The sequence below is a fragment of the Echinops telfairi genome, unplaced genomic scaffold (genome assembly GCF_000313985.2).
Source record: "Echinops telfairi isolate 266 unplaced genomic scaffold, ASM31398v2 ScPeMD7_7439;HRSCAF=8477, whole genome shotgun sequence".
Taxonomy (NCBI): domain Eukaryota; kingdom Metazoa; phylum Chordata; class Mammalia; order Afrosoricida; family Tenrecidae; genus Echinops; species Echinops telfairi.
In genome coordinates this window covers 5,653,761-5,673,139 of record NW_022111339.1, presented here as the reverse complement: position 1 = coordinate 5,673,139, position 19,379 = coordinate 5,653,761, and the positions used below count along the sequence as shown (strand labels likewise).

General features: G+C 41.9%; 1 protein-coding gene across 1 annotated transcript in view; it reads right to left on the bottom strand.

Moving 5' to 3' along the window:
- The window catches only part of CAP2 (cyclase associated actin cytoskeleton regulatory protein 2), a 221,999-nt gene that overhangs the window by 202,205 nt on the left and 415 nt on the right, over window positions 1-19,379 (bottom strand). The window contains exon 2 of the mRNA XM_045298686.1: window positions 3,296-3,417. Coding sequence (XP_045154621.1) covers window positions 3,296-3,416 — 121 coding nt within the window. The 5' untranslated portion in view covers window position 3,417. The remainder of the gene's footprint in view (window positions 1-3,295; window positions 3,418-19,379) is intronic.

Genomic DNA, 19,379 nt, shown 5'->3' with positions numbered 1-19,379 from the left:
ATAAATAAAATAAAATTTTAAAAATATGTTGACCTATTTATTTTCTGTGTTTGAAAACATGGCTTCGAGACTGTATCTAGGGCACGTACACACAATAGGTAATAATCTCTGTTAGAGATAAATTAGCTCACTGACTCTATGGCATTTAATATCTGCATCTCCTACCTTTTCGTTCACACATCCACAATGCACTCTTTGGTGTGTTCCTCTGAGTTATCTTGGGGTATGGATTGGTGGTTCTTCAACCATTTCTAAATTCTTATTGATAATGCCAACAACTGTATTTTTCATTTCTAGAAGTTTCGTGTGGGCCCTGAGAAATTCTAGGTACTTCTTCTTAATCTGTACATGTCCCATGTCTTTAACCTCTTATGGTGACTCACTCGATGGTGGGCGGATTGTGGAGATTATGGACAGAGCTTCTGGAGTTGGCTTCTGCTAGGCTCCGAGGCCCTCAGCAACCTTAGCAATTTCTATGCCAGTATCTCAGTTTAAAGGTGCCCGGAGGCTGTCAGTGGTCTACATTCGGGCCCTACACCAACAGTAGCCCAAGGGACAACAGAGGGGCTTTTTGTTATCTGGCTGCTGACTTTCTGGTTCAGACTTTCAGTGAGGGCAACTCCTACATCTTGAGTTTAAATCAGTCTAACTTTCCACCTTGTGTTGGTCCAAGGCTGCAGTTTCTGTCCCGTAAGCATGAGACTAGCCCATACTTCACAACACCAAATGCCCCAAAAAGCTGGTTCGTGTGCTTTCTTGTCTCGGTTTCAGTTCCGTGTTTATGGATTTCTTTTTGCTATGGCACAACTAGACATGAATAGTGATCCTGACAGAATCACAGGTCCCACAATTCAAAAACAATCTTTATTGTGAAATATCTCCGACAGTCCGTTTTAAAAGTTAATAGCTGGGCTGAATCTTGCTGGGTCTTCATTCAGTATTTCGATTTGGCCAGGGCTGCCTGCAGCAGCAGAAGGGGAAGAACATCTGGTGGCATTAGATCGAGTCCCCGTGTGTGCCGCAGACCTGACGAGTCAGAGGAAATCCACTTTGACCAAAGACATGTCTTTCAAGTCTCTTGTCTTAAATGTTAGACCAAGGGATGGATAGACTATTGCTTTGTCAAGGAAAGCCTGTCTTTTTAATAAAGTCTCTAATTATAAAGCAACACAAAGTCCAATCTAGTATGAGAGGTCTTCAAAGCGTTTATGAAAACACAAATTTCACGATCTCTTAATGCCATTGTTCCATAAATATTTTAAAGCCCCTTCATGCTTCACTGAGCACATGAGGTACCAACTACTGATTTGTTTTTGTTGTTGGGTCAGTAACACTACAGTATGTCCTAGGGATTGAATTTTTACTTTCTTGTATTTCCATGATCTTTACATTTGTGATCCACATTCTTAGAGGAGAAATGTCTTTAGATCATATGCAGCACACAACATAATAAAACAAAGTTTTCAAACAAGACATATAAATATTTTCTTGCTCATAAGAAGCGTTGGTAGCATAATGGTTACTCATTGGGCTGCTAATCTCAAGGTTAAAAGTTCGAAATCACCAGCCACCCTGAGGGAGAAAAATGAAGCTTTCTACTCTTATAAAGAGTTACCGTTTCCGGAACCCACAGGGGCAGTTCCACCCTGTCCTATAGGGTCATTATGAGTCAGAATTGACTCGATGGCAGTGAGTTTGATTAACAAAGTGATGCTTAGGATAACATTATTGAAGTATCTCAGCTGCTGTGGCAAAACTCTCAAGGGGGCTTCAGAAAGCTTAGTTAGACACCCCTGGAAGTCTTCCTTTAAGGCATTCCCATTTTATTATGTTCAGGGGGTGGCACGAAAAAACAAACAAAACAAACAGAGCCTGTGCATTTGTGCTCAAATGGCAGTTGTGGTCGCAGGCTATGTGCTGCAAGGCACAGGGCCAAGGAAGCCTGAAATTCTAGAAAGCGCCCATGTAGATTTTGCCTGGGGAGAGCTTTCTTTCTTTCTTTTCTTTTTTTAAAAAAAAACCCTTCTTCTTCAAGGCCTTTTTCAGCTCCAAGAAGCCTGACAGAATCCAAAGTGGGTCAGATAAGGATGGAAGGCATGTGTGACAAGAATAGAGTTGCTAGATTAAATACAGAACACCCAGTTAAAACTGAATTTTAGATAAACACTGAATAACTTTTTAGTGTGAGCATGTCTTTTGGAGTACGGCTCAGGCAGTATTTGAGGAATACTTACACCAAAAAATCCCATCTCCTATTATTTATCTAAAATTCAAATTTAACTGTATTTTTATTTGCTAAATCTGTAACTCTAGACAAGAAGGGATTGGAAACATTATTGAGGATAGCTTAGAGTGCTTACCATACATGGTAGGCCTTTTGAGACAGTGATGCATTCTTTACTTTTGATCATGTAATTTAAAAAGCATTCTTGGTTAGGATTAGGCAAAGCTAAAGCAATGTAATGTGTTCATGTAATATCCACATCAGACTGTGCTTCACATCAGACTCCCTCCCTTCACACCTCCTACACTCAATGACTTGCTGGCTTTAGAATTAAAATCTACAGAAGGGTAAATCTTTCCAATTTACATTCTAATGAGAACATTCTTTCTTTGATAATTAATGTATTTCTCCATGTATTTAGCCGTTGACTCTGGAGCGTAAATGTAAACATTAAAATGAATGAATAATGACATTTAGCATATGGATCAGATATTAATCATTATAGAAGGTGATGGGTTATAACTTTTCCTTTCGTTCAGCAGTTGCTTACATCTGGTTAATGTTATGCTCACCTATAAAGGAAAGAGTAAGAAAGCTAACAAACCCACCCACTACCATAGAGTGGATTTCATCGCATAGTAGCAGCGGTTCTCAACCTTTGGGAGTCAAATGACCCTTTCACAGGGGTCACCTGATTCATAACAGTCCCAAAATTACAGTTATGAAGCAGCCACAAAAATATTTTAATGGTTGGGGGGTCACCACAACATGAGGAACTGTATTAAAGGGTCCTGGCATTAGGAAGGTTGAGAACCACTACAAGGGTTTATGAGGTGGTGTATCTTCACAGGTGCAGACAGCCTCCTCTTTCTCCCAAGGAGTGGCTAGTGGGTTTGAACCACTGACCTTACAATTGGCATTCCAAATTCTTACCTGACACAACCACCAAGGATTCTTACACTGAAGAAAGATAATAGAAATATCTCTTACTTTGAGAGTTGCCTGATGGGAATAAATTAAGCGACCCCACGATTGAAATCAGTACTGATGACAAACAATTGGTGGTCCTACCTCCATTGACACCATTCACTTCTCCAGAGTCCCTGGGAGGCCTGGATGATTCTGCAGAAAGCAACTCCAGTCGGACCACTGCCCTCTCCAGCCTTTCCATCAGTTCTGGCATGCCTGCCATTCTAGAAAACACAATAACAGCAACACACACACAGAGGTTCCGTGAGCAAATGGACACCATTGAACTTAACCAGGAGAATAAAAATTATTCAGAATGGTGTCCGTTGCCTGGAGAATATTTCTAAGCACCATAAAGATATGGAGAATTCCGAAGAACGTACAACTTGAAACAGAGAGAAGAAAAAAGCAGACTGCGCCATGGGGTTCGTGAGAGCCGGAACTGAACAAGATAGCCTTGCTTTTCTCTGGGCTCTTACAGGCTTTTCCGTTTCTTCTTGTCTGCTTTGAACAGGGCACATCTCTACCACTTTTCTATCACTCTCCATAAATGGGAAATACTCAGTTCTCCTTCTCCAGCAGGTCTCTGCCTTTAACAGGTTCAGAATTTCACAGATTTTTTTTGCTGCTTTGACCTTCTTTTCTGTTCAGCTCAATTCTGTCTGCATGCCTAGTCATGTCGTAAGTAGCCCTGGTGGTGTAGTGGTTACGTGTTGGGCTATGAACTGCGAGATGAGCAGTTGGAAACCACCAGCCGCTCCATGGGGAAAAGAGTGGGTCTTCTGCTCTCCTAAAGAGTTCCAGTCCCGGAAACTCACAAGGGCAGTTCTACCCTATCTACGAGGATCATTAAGAGTCAGCATCGACTCGATGGCCATGAGTTAATAATCTAGTACACGAGTCCTTGGATGGTGCATGTGATTGAGCACTTGACTAGTAATCAAAATATTGGGAGTTTAAATTCACTCAGAGACACCTCAGAAGAAAGGCCTGGTGATCTGCTTCCAAAAATGACAGCCTTGAAAACCCTTAGGAGCAGTTCTACTCTGGGCCATTTGGGACGCCATGAGTCAAAACAGACTGGAGGGCAAAGACTTGTGTAGTACACAAATCCTTACTACTACTCTGACACTAACAAGTGATTACTTTGATACTTCTTTGATAACAAACTAATTCTGTTCCTGCTGTTTGTGGTTGTCCAGCTGCCACTGACCCATGACAACCACAGGTACAACACAACGAAACACTGCCCAGTCCGCTTCATGATCTTTGGTGTACCTTTTCGTCCATTGTGGTTATTAAATCAGTTGATTGCATTAAGGATGTCCATTGTTTGTGCTGACCCTCTACTTGACCAAGCGTGATGTCACTCATAAACTAGCCAAGGCCTTACCGTTCCTGCATCTAGGAGTATTCTGCTTGTACTGTTTCTAGGACTGTTTGTTCTGCTGGCAGCTGGTGCTGGGGTCAATGTTCTTTGCCAGCACTACAGTTGGAATGAATGTTTGGTCTTCCTTTCTCATTGCTGGTGAACACGTGTCTCACAATTAATATAGCCAATTAATCCCCTGCTACAGGTTGAGAGCTTATGTTTTAGTACTCCTAATAATTCTTTCAGTTAAAGTTCTCTAGGAAACACTAAAACCTGCAGAGACAACTCTTATGTGCTCAACTACATCAAATCTCCCAGCCCAGCCCAGCCCAGCCCAGCCCAGCCTCGCCCTGAGGAACTATGAGTTTATGAAAAGGCATCCTTCAGCAGGCAAAACGAAGCAACAGTTTGCTGGAGCTGACTATTTTGTAGGGTCATTAGGATTTTTTTTACTCTTTTAAAAAAAAATCATTTTTAGGGGGCTCATGCAGCTCATATCACAATCCATACATATATCCATTGTGTCTAGCACATTTCTATGTTGCCATCATCATGTTCTTTTCTTCCTTTATTTATTTTCAATCATTTTATTTGAGGCTCATACAGCTCTTATCACAATCTATCTTTCCATGCATTGTGTCAAGCACATTTGTACGTGTTGCCATCATCATTTTCTTTTCTCTTTTCTTTCTTTATTTTCAATCATTTTATTCGAGGCTCATAGAGCTCTTATCACAATCCATGCACCCATCCACTGTGTCAGGCACATTTGTACCTGTGCTGCCATCCTCGTTCTCAGAACGTTTTCTTTCCACTCGAGCCCTTGTTAGTTTGGTTTGGTGCTCCTGTTGCTTTGGGGTTTAATTTGAGTGGTGGAGGTTTTCATTTAAGCCAGCTAAGTGCTTATTTCTCCTTTTGTAATGCCGCTGGTTGTTTTTAGATAACACTTTGTTAGAGTTGGGATTGTTTTTGGAGACCAGGACCTTCAAAGCATGCTTGGTTGGGAGAAATTTGATATGAAGTTGAGTAAGGGACCAGTGATAAAAGTGGGCCTTGATGTCCCTCCAAACACTTCCTAATTACCTACACTTAAGTAAATTGCGAACACATCTTAAATACCCTGAGAGATGTCACGGTAAACTAGTTGCTTTCAAGTTGATCCCAACTCATGGAGATTTCATGTGTGTCAGAGTAGGACTGTGCTCCATAGAAGTTTTAAAGATCATTAAATCCTTTTTCTAAGAAGTCTCTAGTGGACTCAAACCTCCAATCTTTCAGTTATTGCTGAGCCCATTAACAGTTTGCACCACTCAGGGACTCCTAGGAACAGGCTCATACTCACCCAAGTGTTTGCATGTTACCCAGGCAATCTCTAAGGAATCCATTCCACAGGCCAGGTACACAGAGACCCAGTTTACCATAAATCACATCAACCTATGACTACTTTCGGCAAAAATCAGTTTGTTGCTCTGAAGGGATTAAAATATGATATAACCAGTGCTTATAGTTCTTTTCACTCTTGGGGAGTTATTCAGCATCATTCTAAGCACAAACAGAAGAGTATGTATGTTTCTATATCAGAGACAGCAACTCCACTCAAGTGGATGGGTAAATGTGTCCTGTTTTGAGATGTACAGTGCAGGCAATATTTGGGGGATTATTAACAACAACAACAAAAAGGCGGGGGAGGCCGATCTACAGAAGCTGATACTAATTAGACATTTCCAACCACCTCATGGAATAAGTTCTCTTTGTTTGAGTGCTTAAGGTCATGGCCTCATGGGACAATTCAGTCAATTGGCATCATACAATTCTTAAAGCTTATGTTCTACCACTCAGGGTGATGAATCATGTTTGTGGTCCTAAAAGCTTACAAGTAGCCATATAAGATATGAGTCTTGGTCTTTATTCATCTGGGACAAAAGAGAAAGAAGAAAACCGCAAAATCAGACAAGGATCTGGGCAATAGGACTATCTGTTACATGAACTACTGCTTCTTCCACATTGAGACCAGAAGAACTTAGCCAGTGCCCAGCTAATCCTTCTGAATATTCCGGTCAAGAACATAATATATGAATCATGATAAAAAGGGACAAAATTGTCTAATAGAACTTCAAATTCTTTTTCTTCAATCTCTCACTTTTTTATTTTTTTAAAATTATTTTATTGGGGGCTCTTACAGCTCTTATGACATTCCATACATCAATTGTATGAAGCACATTTGTGTAAATGTTGTCATCATCATTTCCAAAACATGTTCTACTTGAGCCATTGGTATAAGAGAACTCCAAATTCTTAAGGAATTCAAACTTACTGGACCTATCAATGCTGGAAGAGCCCTGAGACTCTAGTCTTGAGTTTCTCTTCAAATTTTGAAGTGAAACTATCCCCTGAAATAACTGTTAAGCTAGGTAACAGTTGAGCCCAAAGAGTAAAGATGGTCAGTCAGCCTTGAGTATAGCATTAAAAACAACAACAGAACAATCTACATAAGACCAAAGGTCAATAGCTATCATATAGCATAGTTGGGAGAAAGGGCTACTATATGGGTAGAAGTGAAACAACTATAATGTAGAACTGTGCAGATGATGGGAAGAATGTCACCAATAGTACTGCTTTTATATCTAGAAACTGGATGGGAGCAGGTTTTGCTTTGAATAATTTTACAAAAGTTAAATATTATTATTATTATTATTATTTTAAATATAGTGCTGTTGGTTCGGTGGCTGAGTTCTCGCTTTCCATGTAGGAAACCAGAAACCCAAGTGGCATTATTGGGTAAATGTTGGACTGCTAACTGAAAAGTTGGTGGTTCAAACCCACCAGCCGGTCCTCTGTAGAAAGACAAGGCTTTCGGCTCTCAAAAAGATTTATACTCACTCTCTGCCACTGATTCGATTCTGACTCATAGTCACCATGTAGGACAGGGTAGAACTGTTCCTGTAGGTTTCTGAGACTGTAAAGGTTAATGGGAGTAGAAAGTCCCATCTTTCTCCCACTGTGTGGTTTGTGATTTCAAACTGCCGACCTTATGGTTAGCAGCCCAACTCATAACTCACTGCACTATATTTAAAATAATAACTCACTGCACCACTGTAATAACTCTGCCACTATATTTAAAATAATAACTAACTGCACCACTAGGTCTCAGAGACCCTGTATAAGGTCATTATGAGTTCGAATCAACTCAATGGCAATGAGGTTTTCTAGGGGGGTGTGTAGAAGACCCAGGTTCAATATCCAGCCCATGTATCTCATGTGCAGTCACCACCCATCTGTCTGTAGAGGCTTGTGTGCTTCTACGGGGTTGAACAGATTTCAGCAGAGCTTCCAGACTAAGAGAAAAGACTTCCCTTCTATCTTTGTAAAACCAGCCAGTGGAACACCAAGGGAGCACACTAGTTTGATCCCCTGGTGCACAGGGTCACCAGGTGCTGGAGACAGATGTGACTCGGCCAACAACTACAAAAACAACCCAAACGAGTTGTTCTTTCATATTCCTGCTAGGAATCAGATAAGGCAGGTACGGCTCTTTCATATTTGGTTATCCATTGGTTTGTAGCTTAAGTAGAACGACCACTTCATGACCAGCATTTTAAAAAGCAAGGGCTATCCTTACCAAGCCTGTGCCCTCACCCAAATGTCAGGCAGTAATCAGATAGGATGGCAGAGCTATTTTAAAAAGTCATCTTCTGAAAAGAGTCAGCAGTGACTCTTCCAAAATATGGGGCAGCGCTCTTTACACAGCTGAAATCAGAATCTAATCCCAAGAGGACACAAAATTAGACGTTTCTCATCTATTCTTTCCCTCATCACGTCAGAGTTTTCGCTTCTGTCGCAATCGGCATGGGGGGAGGGGGGAGGAGGAGTCTAATTGAGTCTTTTACATAATCTTCTTGCAAAGGAACTGGGTATCCTGTAGGGGGGTGAAGGCTGTTTGTAGAAGGAGGAAAGCCCCTGAAATCTTTGAATAGTTGCTCATCCCTTCACAGCTCTGCATGCTCCCCGTTACTCAACTCACCAAATGTTGCCACCATAGCCGTGGCCCAGGACAGGAAAAAAACAAACAAGTGCTTGGTTTTTCAGCAAGTTCCCTGTGCCCCCTCTACCACCCCAACAGAAAAACACCAACCCCTCCCAGCAGTTCACAGCACTGCCTTGGGAAGGCCTGTTATATTTCACACATAGGACAGCTGCCCCTCATGGTGGCGTAATCAGCCTCCCTGAGGAGACTCAAACTCCCACTATCTGATAGTGCTCTGTATGTTGAAAGACAAACAGGGGTGAGTCCATAAATGGCAGGGCTGGTAGATCAGTGTGGAATGCAATCTAAAAAGGACTCAAGTGTCCCTGCATGTAAAACCGCCAGGAACGAGACCGAAGTTCTGCCGAGGCTTCTTAAGATGGCAAAATCCAGTTGATGCAAGACCTCGGGAAAGAACACTGGCCTCTGGGCTTAAAATTGTACAACAGTTTCTAAGAGAAACCGAAAAACAAATAAAAGAATGAATATACTCAGGATATAAAAATATATACATGCTAGCATGCCCAGGGAGAATGACAGGATCCAACATGGTCAGCATGGTCCAACACACACACACACACACACACACACACACACACACACACACACACACACACACACACACACACACACACCAACTTCCTTCTACCTACAAGTGCCCTCAGTCATCACCCCAGCTATAAGAACAATGAAAAAACAAAGTTGCAGATTCTCCTAATTCTTCCCAAGCAGTCCCAAAGCTTTTGGCTACATCCAAGTGGATTTAGTCAGCTTTTGAAGGGAAAAAGGGAGCCACTAAGACTAAGGATGAAAATTGTTAGATACCAACAAGTGAGCTCCAACTCAGAGTGCACTGTGCACAAGAGAATGAAACACTGCCCAGCCTTAGCATCCCCACAATTAACTTCATGGTTAAGCCCACTGTTACAGCCACTGGGTCAACTTATATTGTTGAGAATCTCCTTTTTTCTAGTTTTTAAAAAGTTTTATTGGCAAATAATTCACGTACCACACAATTCAATGGTTTAAATATATTAAAAAGTTATGAAATCACCACCACAATTAATTTTAGAACTTTTTCTTCATTTTCTACCCATACCCACAACTTCCCTACCATAACCCTAAGGAATCTAGTTGCCTATTTCATATAAACAAACTCAAACAAAAAAACCTCAACAATGACAATAAAATAAAACACAGAAAAACCTCAATCCCCAGAAGATAATAGAGATTAGAACAAATTAAAGAATGAGTCAAAAGGGAAACAAATGATACTATGCTAAATCCTTGCCTAACTATATCCGCAGTAATCCACTTTGTCTGAGGGCAAGACTATTCACATTCCTGGTCTATGGTCTGCAGGAGGTCAGTAGAAGCTTAATCCACATGGGGACTCTGCAAATGGAATTTGAGTTTTCGCTGTCATGCAAAACCTTCTGCAAACCAGGGACTCAGAAATTAAACTCCAGTACAGTGTCCTCCACTAATCTTGGATTTTATTATTGATAATCCTTGGATCACTTGGGCTCATTTGCTCCGTTAGAGTGGACACAAGCTGACACTTAACTTAGATGGCTGCTTGTTTTAAGACAAACCTTTAAATCTTCCTCTTTTTTGGATGACACTCTACTTACCAAACCTTTCCCAGGAGGTACATATGGATGGTGGAGCTCACTGCCTATTTGAAAAGTCATCTGCTCTGAAAATGCCTAAGCAACTCTCAAAATATGGGAGCATTCTTCTAAGGGACATTGTAGTTATACTTCTATTAAGATTTGTTTGTTTTTCTGACAGTCCATGAAATTGATGATATTCTTCACCAACACCGTAATTCAAATGCATCAATTATACTCCAGCCTTCCTTAGTCACTGCTCAGTTTTCACATGCATGCAAGACAACAGAAAATACCATGGCTTAAATAAGGTCCACCTTCATCTTCAAAGTGATCTCTTTGGTCTTTACCACTTTGAAAAGGTTTTGGGAAACATTGTGCAGCACATTTGCCCAAGGCAAGGATATGGGTAGGGTTTTCATTGCTGCTCTTATTGATATGGGTAGGGTTTTCATTGCTGCTCTTATTTTTGTTGCTGTTTTAAGGTACTTTTGAGTCCATTTTGACTCATAGTGACCCCAAGAAACAGAGTAGAACTGCTTTGCAGGGTTTCCAAAATGAAAGGCAGACCACTACATTTTTCTTCCATGGAGCAATTGGTGGGTTTGAAACCCCAGTCTTTTGGTTAGCGGCCAAGCAGCTAACCACTGGGTCTATAAGGTAGTATGAGCAAATGCAGTCAGGAAGGTCAGAGCCAAGTGGACAGACTGATGAGCCTGGAACAGGAAATCGACAGAAAAGGGTGTGCAGCAAGATGGCTAGACTTCAGACCTTCTAAGAATCGGTAGTCAGCTGGAAAAAACTCGGGAGTAGATGAAGTGGTTCACATTTGCCCCTTGCAATTTTCTAATCATTTGATCCAAGCAGACACTGTCCCACATGACCCACAGCACATGGAGGAGCATACAGGATGTGTGCAGACATATGAGCAGGAACTGGCATTTCATGGTCTTCTCTTTTTTAATGATCCATTTAGGAAACTGGGTGTTACCCTGGGTTCCTTGTTTTATAGTCATTTTTGTGGATTCGTTTTTTTGGAATTTCATTATATTGGGGAGTAGTACGCAGCCTTGTGTGTGTGTTTTTTTCAAAACGGATTTGAATTGTTGTTTTCCTTTCACAAAATTTCATTTTTTTCCAAAGCATTAAAAAACCTGCACAGAACTGAAGAGTCAGAAATTACATGAGGCTTATTACAAAAACATAGCATAGCCCCCTGCACTCCCTGTCAGCCATTTTCAATTAGTTTAGCTGTTTCATATGATAACTATTTCCTTATCGCTACAGAATGTGCTCATCTATGAATCTTGCTGGTTTCCTTCAGTTTTGACATTATTCATGGAGATCCCACAAAAAACTTGAGTGTACTGATATGCCCAACACTTGCCAATTCCCATCTATATCACCATCCTTCCAAATGTGTCATACCATAATTTTATGTGATCCATCGTCACTGTTGACACAGATAATAACTATCTGCAACTAAGCCACGAGGTAGAGGGTTATTTTCTAATTTTTTGTACAACCTGTTTCCTTGACACCAATACTCTCATTTTTCAGCTACTCAGGGCTCATAAATATTCGTGTCCCAATTTTGTGAGTCTCCTTTCCATGGAGCCAAACACACCTGGAACTCTAGTTTTTTGTCTTTGGGGAAACATCTCTTCTGGGGAATCCATCCAATCTACCTGATTGCCCCCCTGTCCTTCGGCATGTCCAGAGTCTGGGCTCAGCTTTCCTCTGCCTTTTAGGTATTTCTCGCCTCACCCCCTTATTTTGGGTCACGTTTCCTTTCTTCATAAGAGCATCTTCTTCTGAAAGCTTTGTTTTTTATCTTCAGAAGTTACAAGTCTTAAAATGTCTTTATTTTGTTCTCATACTTAATGGTGAGTTTGGCTGGGTATTGAATTCCATCCGGGGCCTTTTTCTCGGGATTTTGAAGGCATTGCTCCATTGGACCCCACTCTTCTTGTCAGTTTTGGTGCTGGGGTGACTTATGGATTTCTGGGATACTGGAAGCCATGCCCCTATTTCAAATATTAGCAGGGTTACCCATGGTGGACAGCTTTCAATGGAGCTTCAAGACTAGGAAGAAAGACGAGTCAGTCCACTTCTGAGGGATTAGCCACTAAAAACCTTATGAGCAGCAGTGGAATATTGTCTGAGGCAGTGCTGGAAGGTGAGGCCCTTGGGTTGGAAGGCACTCAAAATAAGACATCGTGTCTACAATATTGGGTTCCAATAGAACAACAATCGTGAGGCTGGTGCAGGACCAGGGAGCATTCCATGCTGATGTATACAGGGCTGCTATGAGTGGGGCCTGATTTTACGGCACCTGGTAACTACAACTCTTCCATTACATTTTAGGTTTGTTGTTGCTAAGTCCAGGTGATTCTGATATTCCTATGTTTTTTCCTCTAGAGCAGTGGTTCTCAATCTTCCTAATATCATGACCCTTTAAGACAGTTCTTCCTGTTGTGGTGATCCCCAACCATAAAATTATTTTTGTTGCTACTTCATAACTGTAATTTTGCTACAGTTATGAAGCAGGTGATCCCTGTGAAAGGGTCGTTCGACCCCGAAAGGGGTTGCGACCCACAGGTTGAGAACCACTGTTCTAGAGGAAGTGTCAGAAATCTTCTCTCTAGAATCTTCTCTTTGTCCTCAGTATCCTAAGTTTCCTAATGAATTCTCTATTGTCGATCTATTTTCTTTGCAATCTTTATGAATGATTTTCAGGAGGGGTTAAAAAAGACAGGAAAATAGGTATTTCATATTGTTTATCTCTAGGTAAGTTTACAAAATAAGTTTTATTTTCCCAAATAAATATGTTAGCATTCTAAATATTTAATAATTAAATCTTTTTTCTCATCATACTAATTGTATATATTTACAAGCGCTTCATATATTTGAGGAGGGATACCATTAGTGCAGAATAACAGCTTGTTTGCCTGCATTATATATGCACTATCTATAGAACATACTACCCAATTAAACTACTGCCTTGTGTTAACTTTTCTTTTAGCACATAAATACCTGGCCTCCCAAGGAGATGGGTCCTGAGTTTTTCATGGGCTATGATTATGTCTCACTCTTCTTTGTCCCTCCCACTGAGTCCAGCATGGTGCTACATACATACTGTGTTCTATAAATATCAGGTATAAGTAGTAACAGAACTGAAGCAATGACTTCTCTGAATGGCTAACACCTTGCTCCTAGAATCAGTTGTAGATGATAAATGTAGAATAGAGCAGTGGTTCTCAAAATCCTAAGCATCAGAATTACTGGGGGAATTCAGATTCCCAGACCCCTTTTTGGATATACAAACCCATTCCTTCTGGCATTCTCAGGAACCTGCATTTTTAAGAAGAACTGGTAGACTAAATAGAGGTGTATGGGAATGCTGTGGCAGCACGCAGAATTAGGAGCTGAAGAAGAGTGGATATCCCACCGATCCTTGGTAATAGGGAGGCTAGTAGGCTTTATTTGGGGACTAATGTAAATCTCAAAGGATGAGATGGCTAACACTTTCAGGAAAATGTGAACAGAAGGAAATAAAGGCATTCTTGGCCTTAAGTAGAGTTGTGTCAATAAAAATGAAGGTAGAGAGAGGAGGTCATGGGTGGTACACATGGTTACCCCACTCAACTGACAGCCAAAGTTTTTAGGTTCAAGTTCATTCAGAGATGCCTCAGAAGAAGTCTGCTGATCTACTTCTGAAACATCAGCCACTGATCACCCTATGGAGCACAGTTCTACCCTGAGGCATATGGGGTCACCATAAGGCTAAATCAACTCAATGGCAACCGACAGAGGTAAATGCAGTGTGCAGTGATGTGAGTTGGAGGCGGTTACCATATATTAGATCATGGTTGGCACCTAGAATTCAGGATCCAGAGCTCAGGAGCCTTCTAGAATGGAGTTCGGTGTATTGTTGTTAGATGCCATGAGTCAGAGCAGATTCACAGCAACCCTATATATGACCAAAAAAAACCCAACAAAACAAAACAAAACAAAAAACACTGTCTGGGCCTAAGCTACCCTCACAATTGTTGACAACGTAATAATAATACCTGTTTTGTGACTCTTGCAAGGAGTTCTGGTAGCACAGTGGTTATGTGTTGGGCTGCCAGCTGCAAGTTCAGCAATTAAAAACCACCAGCTGCACCACAGGAGAAAGATACGGTTTTCTACTACCTGTAAAGAGTTGCCATCTCACAAATGTTCAGGGGCATTTTTACCCTGTCCTGTAGGGTCACGATGAGTTGGCATTAACTCCATGGCAGTGAGTTCATTATTTTGGGATGTTTGAGAACATTAAAGGCGACGATGAAGGGAACTTTGTGAACTGAAAAGTGATGGGCAAGCATCACTATTATAATTTACCCTCGGAAGTTCTACAGGATTTGTCCTATAAAGATCTACGGTCTGAGGAACCCTAGGGAGCAGTTCTACTCCACCCTACTGAGTCCCTAGGAGGTTTGGGTTTGGAGAATTGACTAGACAGAGGAGATAAGGATGCCATCCAGAACAATCAAAAGTTCTTCCAGGTTTCCACACCTTCCTTTGCTACTTCTCTTATCAGGCTGTAGAACAATGGGGAGGTAAGTCTGTTACATAATTCCTCTAGAAAAGTAACCACTCAAGAGAGAAACAAACAAACAAAAAAAACCCTCAGTTCCATCAAGTTGATTCTGACTCATAACCACCCTATTTTCCCTAAACAGAAAAACCCACTGCTAATGGATTCTAACTCATAGCGGCCCTACAGGACAGCATAGAACTGCTCCTAAGGCTGTAAATTTTCATGGAAGTTGATGGGTGTATCTTTTTCTCAGAGCTGCTGAGGTGTTCAAACTGCCAACCTTTCGGTAGCCGACCACTTAAAAGCTCTACAAAAGAGAAAAACGCTGAAAGGAACCTACACTTACACATTCATTTCAAAAAAATCCTTATCATAGCCCAGGTTGACCTCACAGTACTTGTATCTCTAATTACAGAAAGAAACAAACTGCCAAGCTCACAGCCTGATAAGCCTAAAACCTGTCCAAAGCTCAAAGAGTAGATTTCCTATCAGCTCACTTGGGATAACCAAATGAAATCACAATAGAAATCCTGGGTGCACAGTTGTAATTCATCATTGGTAGGTGCCATTGTCATTGGTAGCAGCCCCACATGACAGAGAAGATCCCCCATAGAGGTTTTTCGGTCATTAACCTTAAAGAAGTAAATCCCTAGGTCTTTCTGTGGAGCTGCTGTGTAGGTTGGTAGCTGAGTGCTTAAACATGGGTACACGAGGGTACCTTATAGTACAGTTTCATGACCATTTCTATATCTTGCCTAAAGTAATGTTCCTTTGACTTAATGGTTAAAGTTCTCCTCCATCAACTCCTGAACCCAAGTGATGGCGGGGGGATGAAGGGGTTCCTGAGGGGTTAAGTAATCCTGCTATGGAATTTAGATTGGAGTTTTTCCACACTTCTGAAGACATGACAAAATGGGTATTACAATGAGAATTTAAATAAAGTGGGGAATCAGATTTTCCGATCTAAGAACTTCATCTCGATTTAGAGGAATGAATCCGTGAAATGATTGCATCATTAAAGTGTAAATAAGGAGAAGAAGTAGCTTTCTTCCCTTTCTCTTCTTCATTTTTGGCTATGAAAATACATAGTATCAAAATTCACATATTTCAGTGTTTCCCAAAGTAGGTGATACTGCCCCCTTGGTGTACGGGGAGATCTAGGGCGGCTGCACAGGCAGATACCTATACTTTATCCTGGATTATGGGCTTTAATTGCCAGGGGAGCTGAGTAATTTTTTTTTATGTGGGTGGTAGGCCCCATAAGTTTGGGAAGCTATGGTCAAGCAATTCCACACCTAGAGGAACTCTTGCACAGATGCATCCATAGACAGGGACAAAAGTCTTGGAAGCAGCAGTCTTTCCAACAGCAGCACACAGGAATCAACCCAACCCCCCATGAGTGGGAAAAAACAATGTGGGGCTGTTTTATTAAGAATCACTATGTTTCTACACACACTAGTATGAATGAGCCTTTAAAAATTATTGTTGAATTAAGAAAAAAAAAGATACGGTAACTCTTTTTCAAAAGTAAAACAAACAAGCACACATAAACAATATGTTATTTAGGAATACATACATCCCTCATAGGGCTCTTTTACAACAAAACCAATGAATAATTAGTGCAAAATCCAGGGTTGGGAGGTGCTCGTGGAATGGCATACTGGAAGAACACAAAGAGAGAGGCAACAGTCTAGGAACAATCTCCTCATCCAGCCCCGGTTTCCAGCCCTGGTGATGAAGTCCCAGGTGTTCCCTTGAATATAATGTTTGTTTATAATTTACACAGACTTAACAAATGCTTTTTTTCATTTATAAAGCAGCACATCATTGATGAGTTGTTTTTTTAATCCCTAGCATAAAACCGTCTACAAGAAAATATTCAACACAAAACACCCTATTGCCTCAACTAAGTTAATGCCACTCTTGAAGGTACTGTAGTTAACTGCTGGGTATAATGTAGGTCCCTAGAGAATCAGGATTAATCCTTTTAAAAGGCTCCTATCTTGGCCTTCTCACTCACTGCCATTGAGTCAATTCCTACTCATAGTGATCCTATAGGGCAGGGTAGAACTAACCCTGTGGGCTGCTGAGGCTGTAACTCTTCTCAGGAGTAGAAAACCTTGTCCTCCCTTGGAGTGGCTGATGTTTTCGAACTGTTGACCTTTTCGTTAGCATCCCAAAGCTTAACCACTACACCATCAGGGGTTCCTCTCTTAGTCTTAGTGCATGGTTCGTCTTGTTTGTAATGCCATTGAGCTGATTCTGACTTGTGGGGATTCCATGTGCTCCACAGTAGAACTGTTTGTTTAGAAGGCTATCCTTCTGAGGCACTGTACAGTGGGTTTGAACCTTTTGTGTAGTAGCTGAGTGTTTAACTGTTGGTTCCACTCAGGGTCTCCTACCACAAGGTAGGTGCTAATTGATTAAGGCTAATTGATTAAGAGAAATTTTCACACCAGGGCTTCAAACCAGTTCATTCAAGTTCAACCCTTGCTGAGAATGTGCTTTTCTACCCAAGATATACAGATTTCAGAATCTGTATTATAACAAGACAGCCAGACGATTCTTACAGCTCCCCAGGTGCTTCTTAGGAGAAGCAAACCCAAAGAAGAAACCAGTTCAAAGCCCTGACTCACATGTTAAAATAGCAAGCCCATTGCCATCTAGCTGATTCTGACTCATAGTGAACCTACAGGACAGAGTAGACCTGCTTCTGAGCATGTCAGAGATTGTCGATCTTTACAGGATCAGACAGCCAGAGTGGTTGCTAGGTTTGAGTTACTGACCTGGTAGTAACCCCATTCTGAACCCACTGTGCCACCAAGGCATTTTAATATAATTGGGTGGGGGGCGTGTTTAGAAATTAAAGAAGACTAGTATTTCATCACAGTGAAATGATATAAAATTCAAACCCGTATCCCTAAAATAAAGTGAAACCTAACCACACCCACTCAGTGGTATGTGCATGACTGCCTTAAAGCAACTGCAGGAGCAGAGGTCAGAAGTTGCTAAAGAAACCATACAGCCGGCAAAGCCTAACATATGATCTGGCCCTTTACGAAATGGTTGCCATCGCCTGCATGGCATCAATCACTTAAACTACTTCCTACTTCAATGATGATGCAACGAAGCCCAAAACCACTGTTGAGGCCATTCTAACTCCGAGCGACCCCACAGGATGGAGTCCCATTGGGTCTCTCGAAGGCTGTAATCTTTTTTGGAAGCTGACTGCCACATTGGGCTCCCACAGAGCAGCTGGTGGGTTCCCACCGCCAACTGACCTTTGGGTTAGCGGCCGAGTGCTTTAACCACTGCACCACCAGGGTTCCTTCCCAATGAGGAACAGTAAAGACTTGTTCACCTTGATCATCACCTTCATTATTTCTTGCAGTCAAGTTCTTTTTCTGTCTAACGGCACCTTGATGCTAATTTCATGACAGGTGTTGCGATCTGGGAGCGCCTGGACAAGCAGCTTTTCTTATAAAATGTTCAGTATTCTCACAAAGTCATTCACCAGGCACACTGAAGCTGTTGGCTTATTTTCACAAACGTGTTGTGTGCTCATCACACGGTCTGAGGCATCATACACCTGTAGGTGCTGTAGGAACCACCAAAAGCCCCATTCTTGCCCATGAGATGCCTCCAGTCTAATTAGACTCTAATAATAACAGTAAGAAAAGTTTACCCCACGATCGCTCCACTTCGGTAGTCTTACATTAAACAGGCATGGATATTTTACCAAGGATACTAAAACGGTCATTTGCATTAAAAGAAACGTGCACCAGCAATAAAGAAATCGCTCTACAGACAATTTTGGTAAACTCTAGAGGTGAAATCCCTATGATTTTGCATTCAGATGACTCAGTAACCAAAGACTCTTGATCACCACCCCCTCCCCCCAACCATGCTAGGTACTCATCTCCATTCAGGCTGTTCTGTGTAATCCCAGGTGGTTATTCTAAATGTAGTCATCCATAGTCACTCCGTTTAAAGAACGCATGGTTTCAAATATTGCTGAATTATTGTCGGACCACCACTCCGGTGAGAATAAACAACAGCTCCTCCTTGCCTAGGACCATTAACCCTAAAAGTGTTAACAACGCGATAACTTCCACGAACTACCTTCTCCTCCTTAGCAGGCAAGAGCCAGCTGTGGGATGTTGTTTGTTTGTTGCTTGCTTGTTTATTTTGGAACTTCCTCGATGCCTCCGTTGCCTTCTTATTAAAAACAAACAAACAAAAAAAGTGACTCATCACCTCCGGCCAGATTCTGCTGAAAAGCAGTGTCCTTTTCTTTCCTATATGTTAAGACCTAGGTCACTGAGGTCAGATCCAGCCAAATGGCACCCCGCCCCCACCCTTCCAGAGGGCCCATGCCCTGAAAGTTGCGGTCACCAGTCTCCCTGCCGGTCTCTCAGGGGAGAGCCCCCAGCCAGCCCTGCGCCCAGCCCACTCCGGCACCGACTGCCAGCGGATCCGGGTGCTGAGGGGCGCTGGGGAGGCTGCGCTGGCAAGGTGCGCTGCGGTCACTAACGTGACCCAGATGCAGCCCATCGCCCTCGGCTCCCGCACTTCGCGAACCCCAGCCCGCC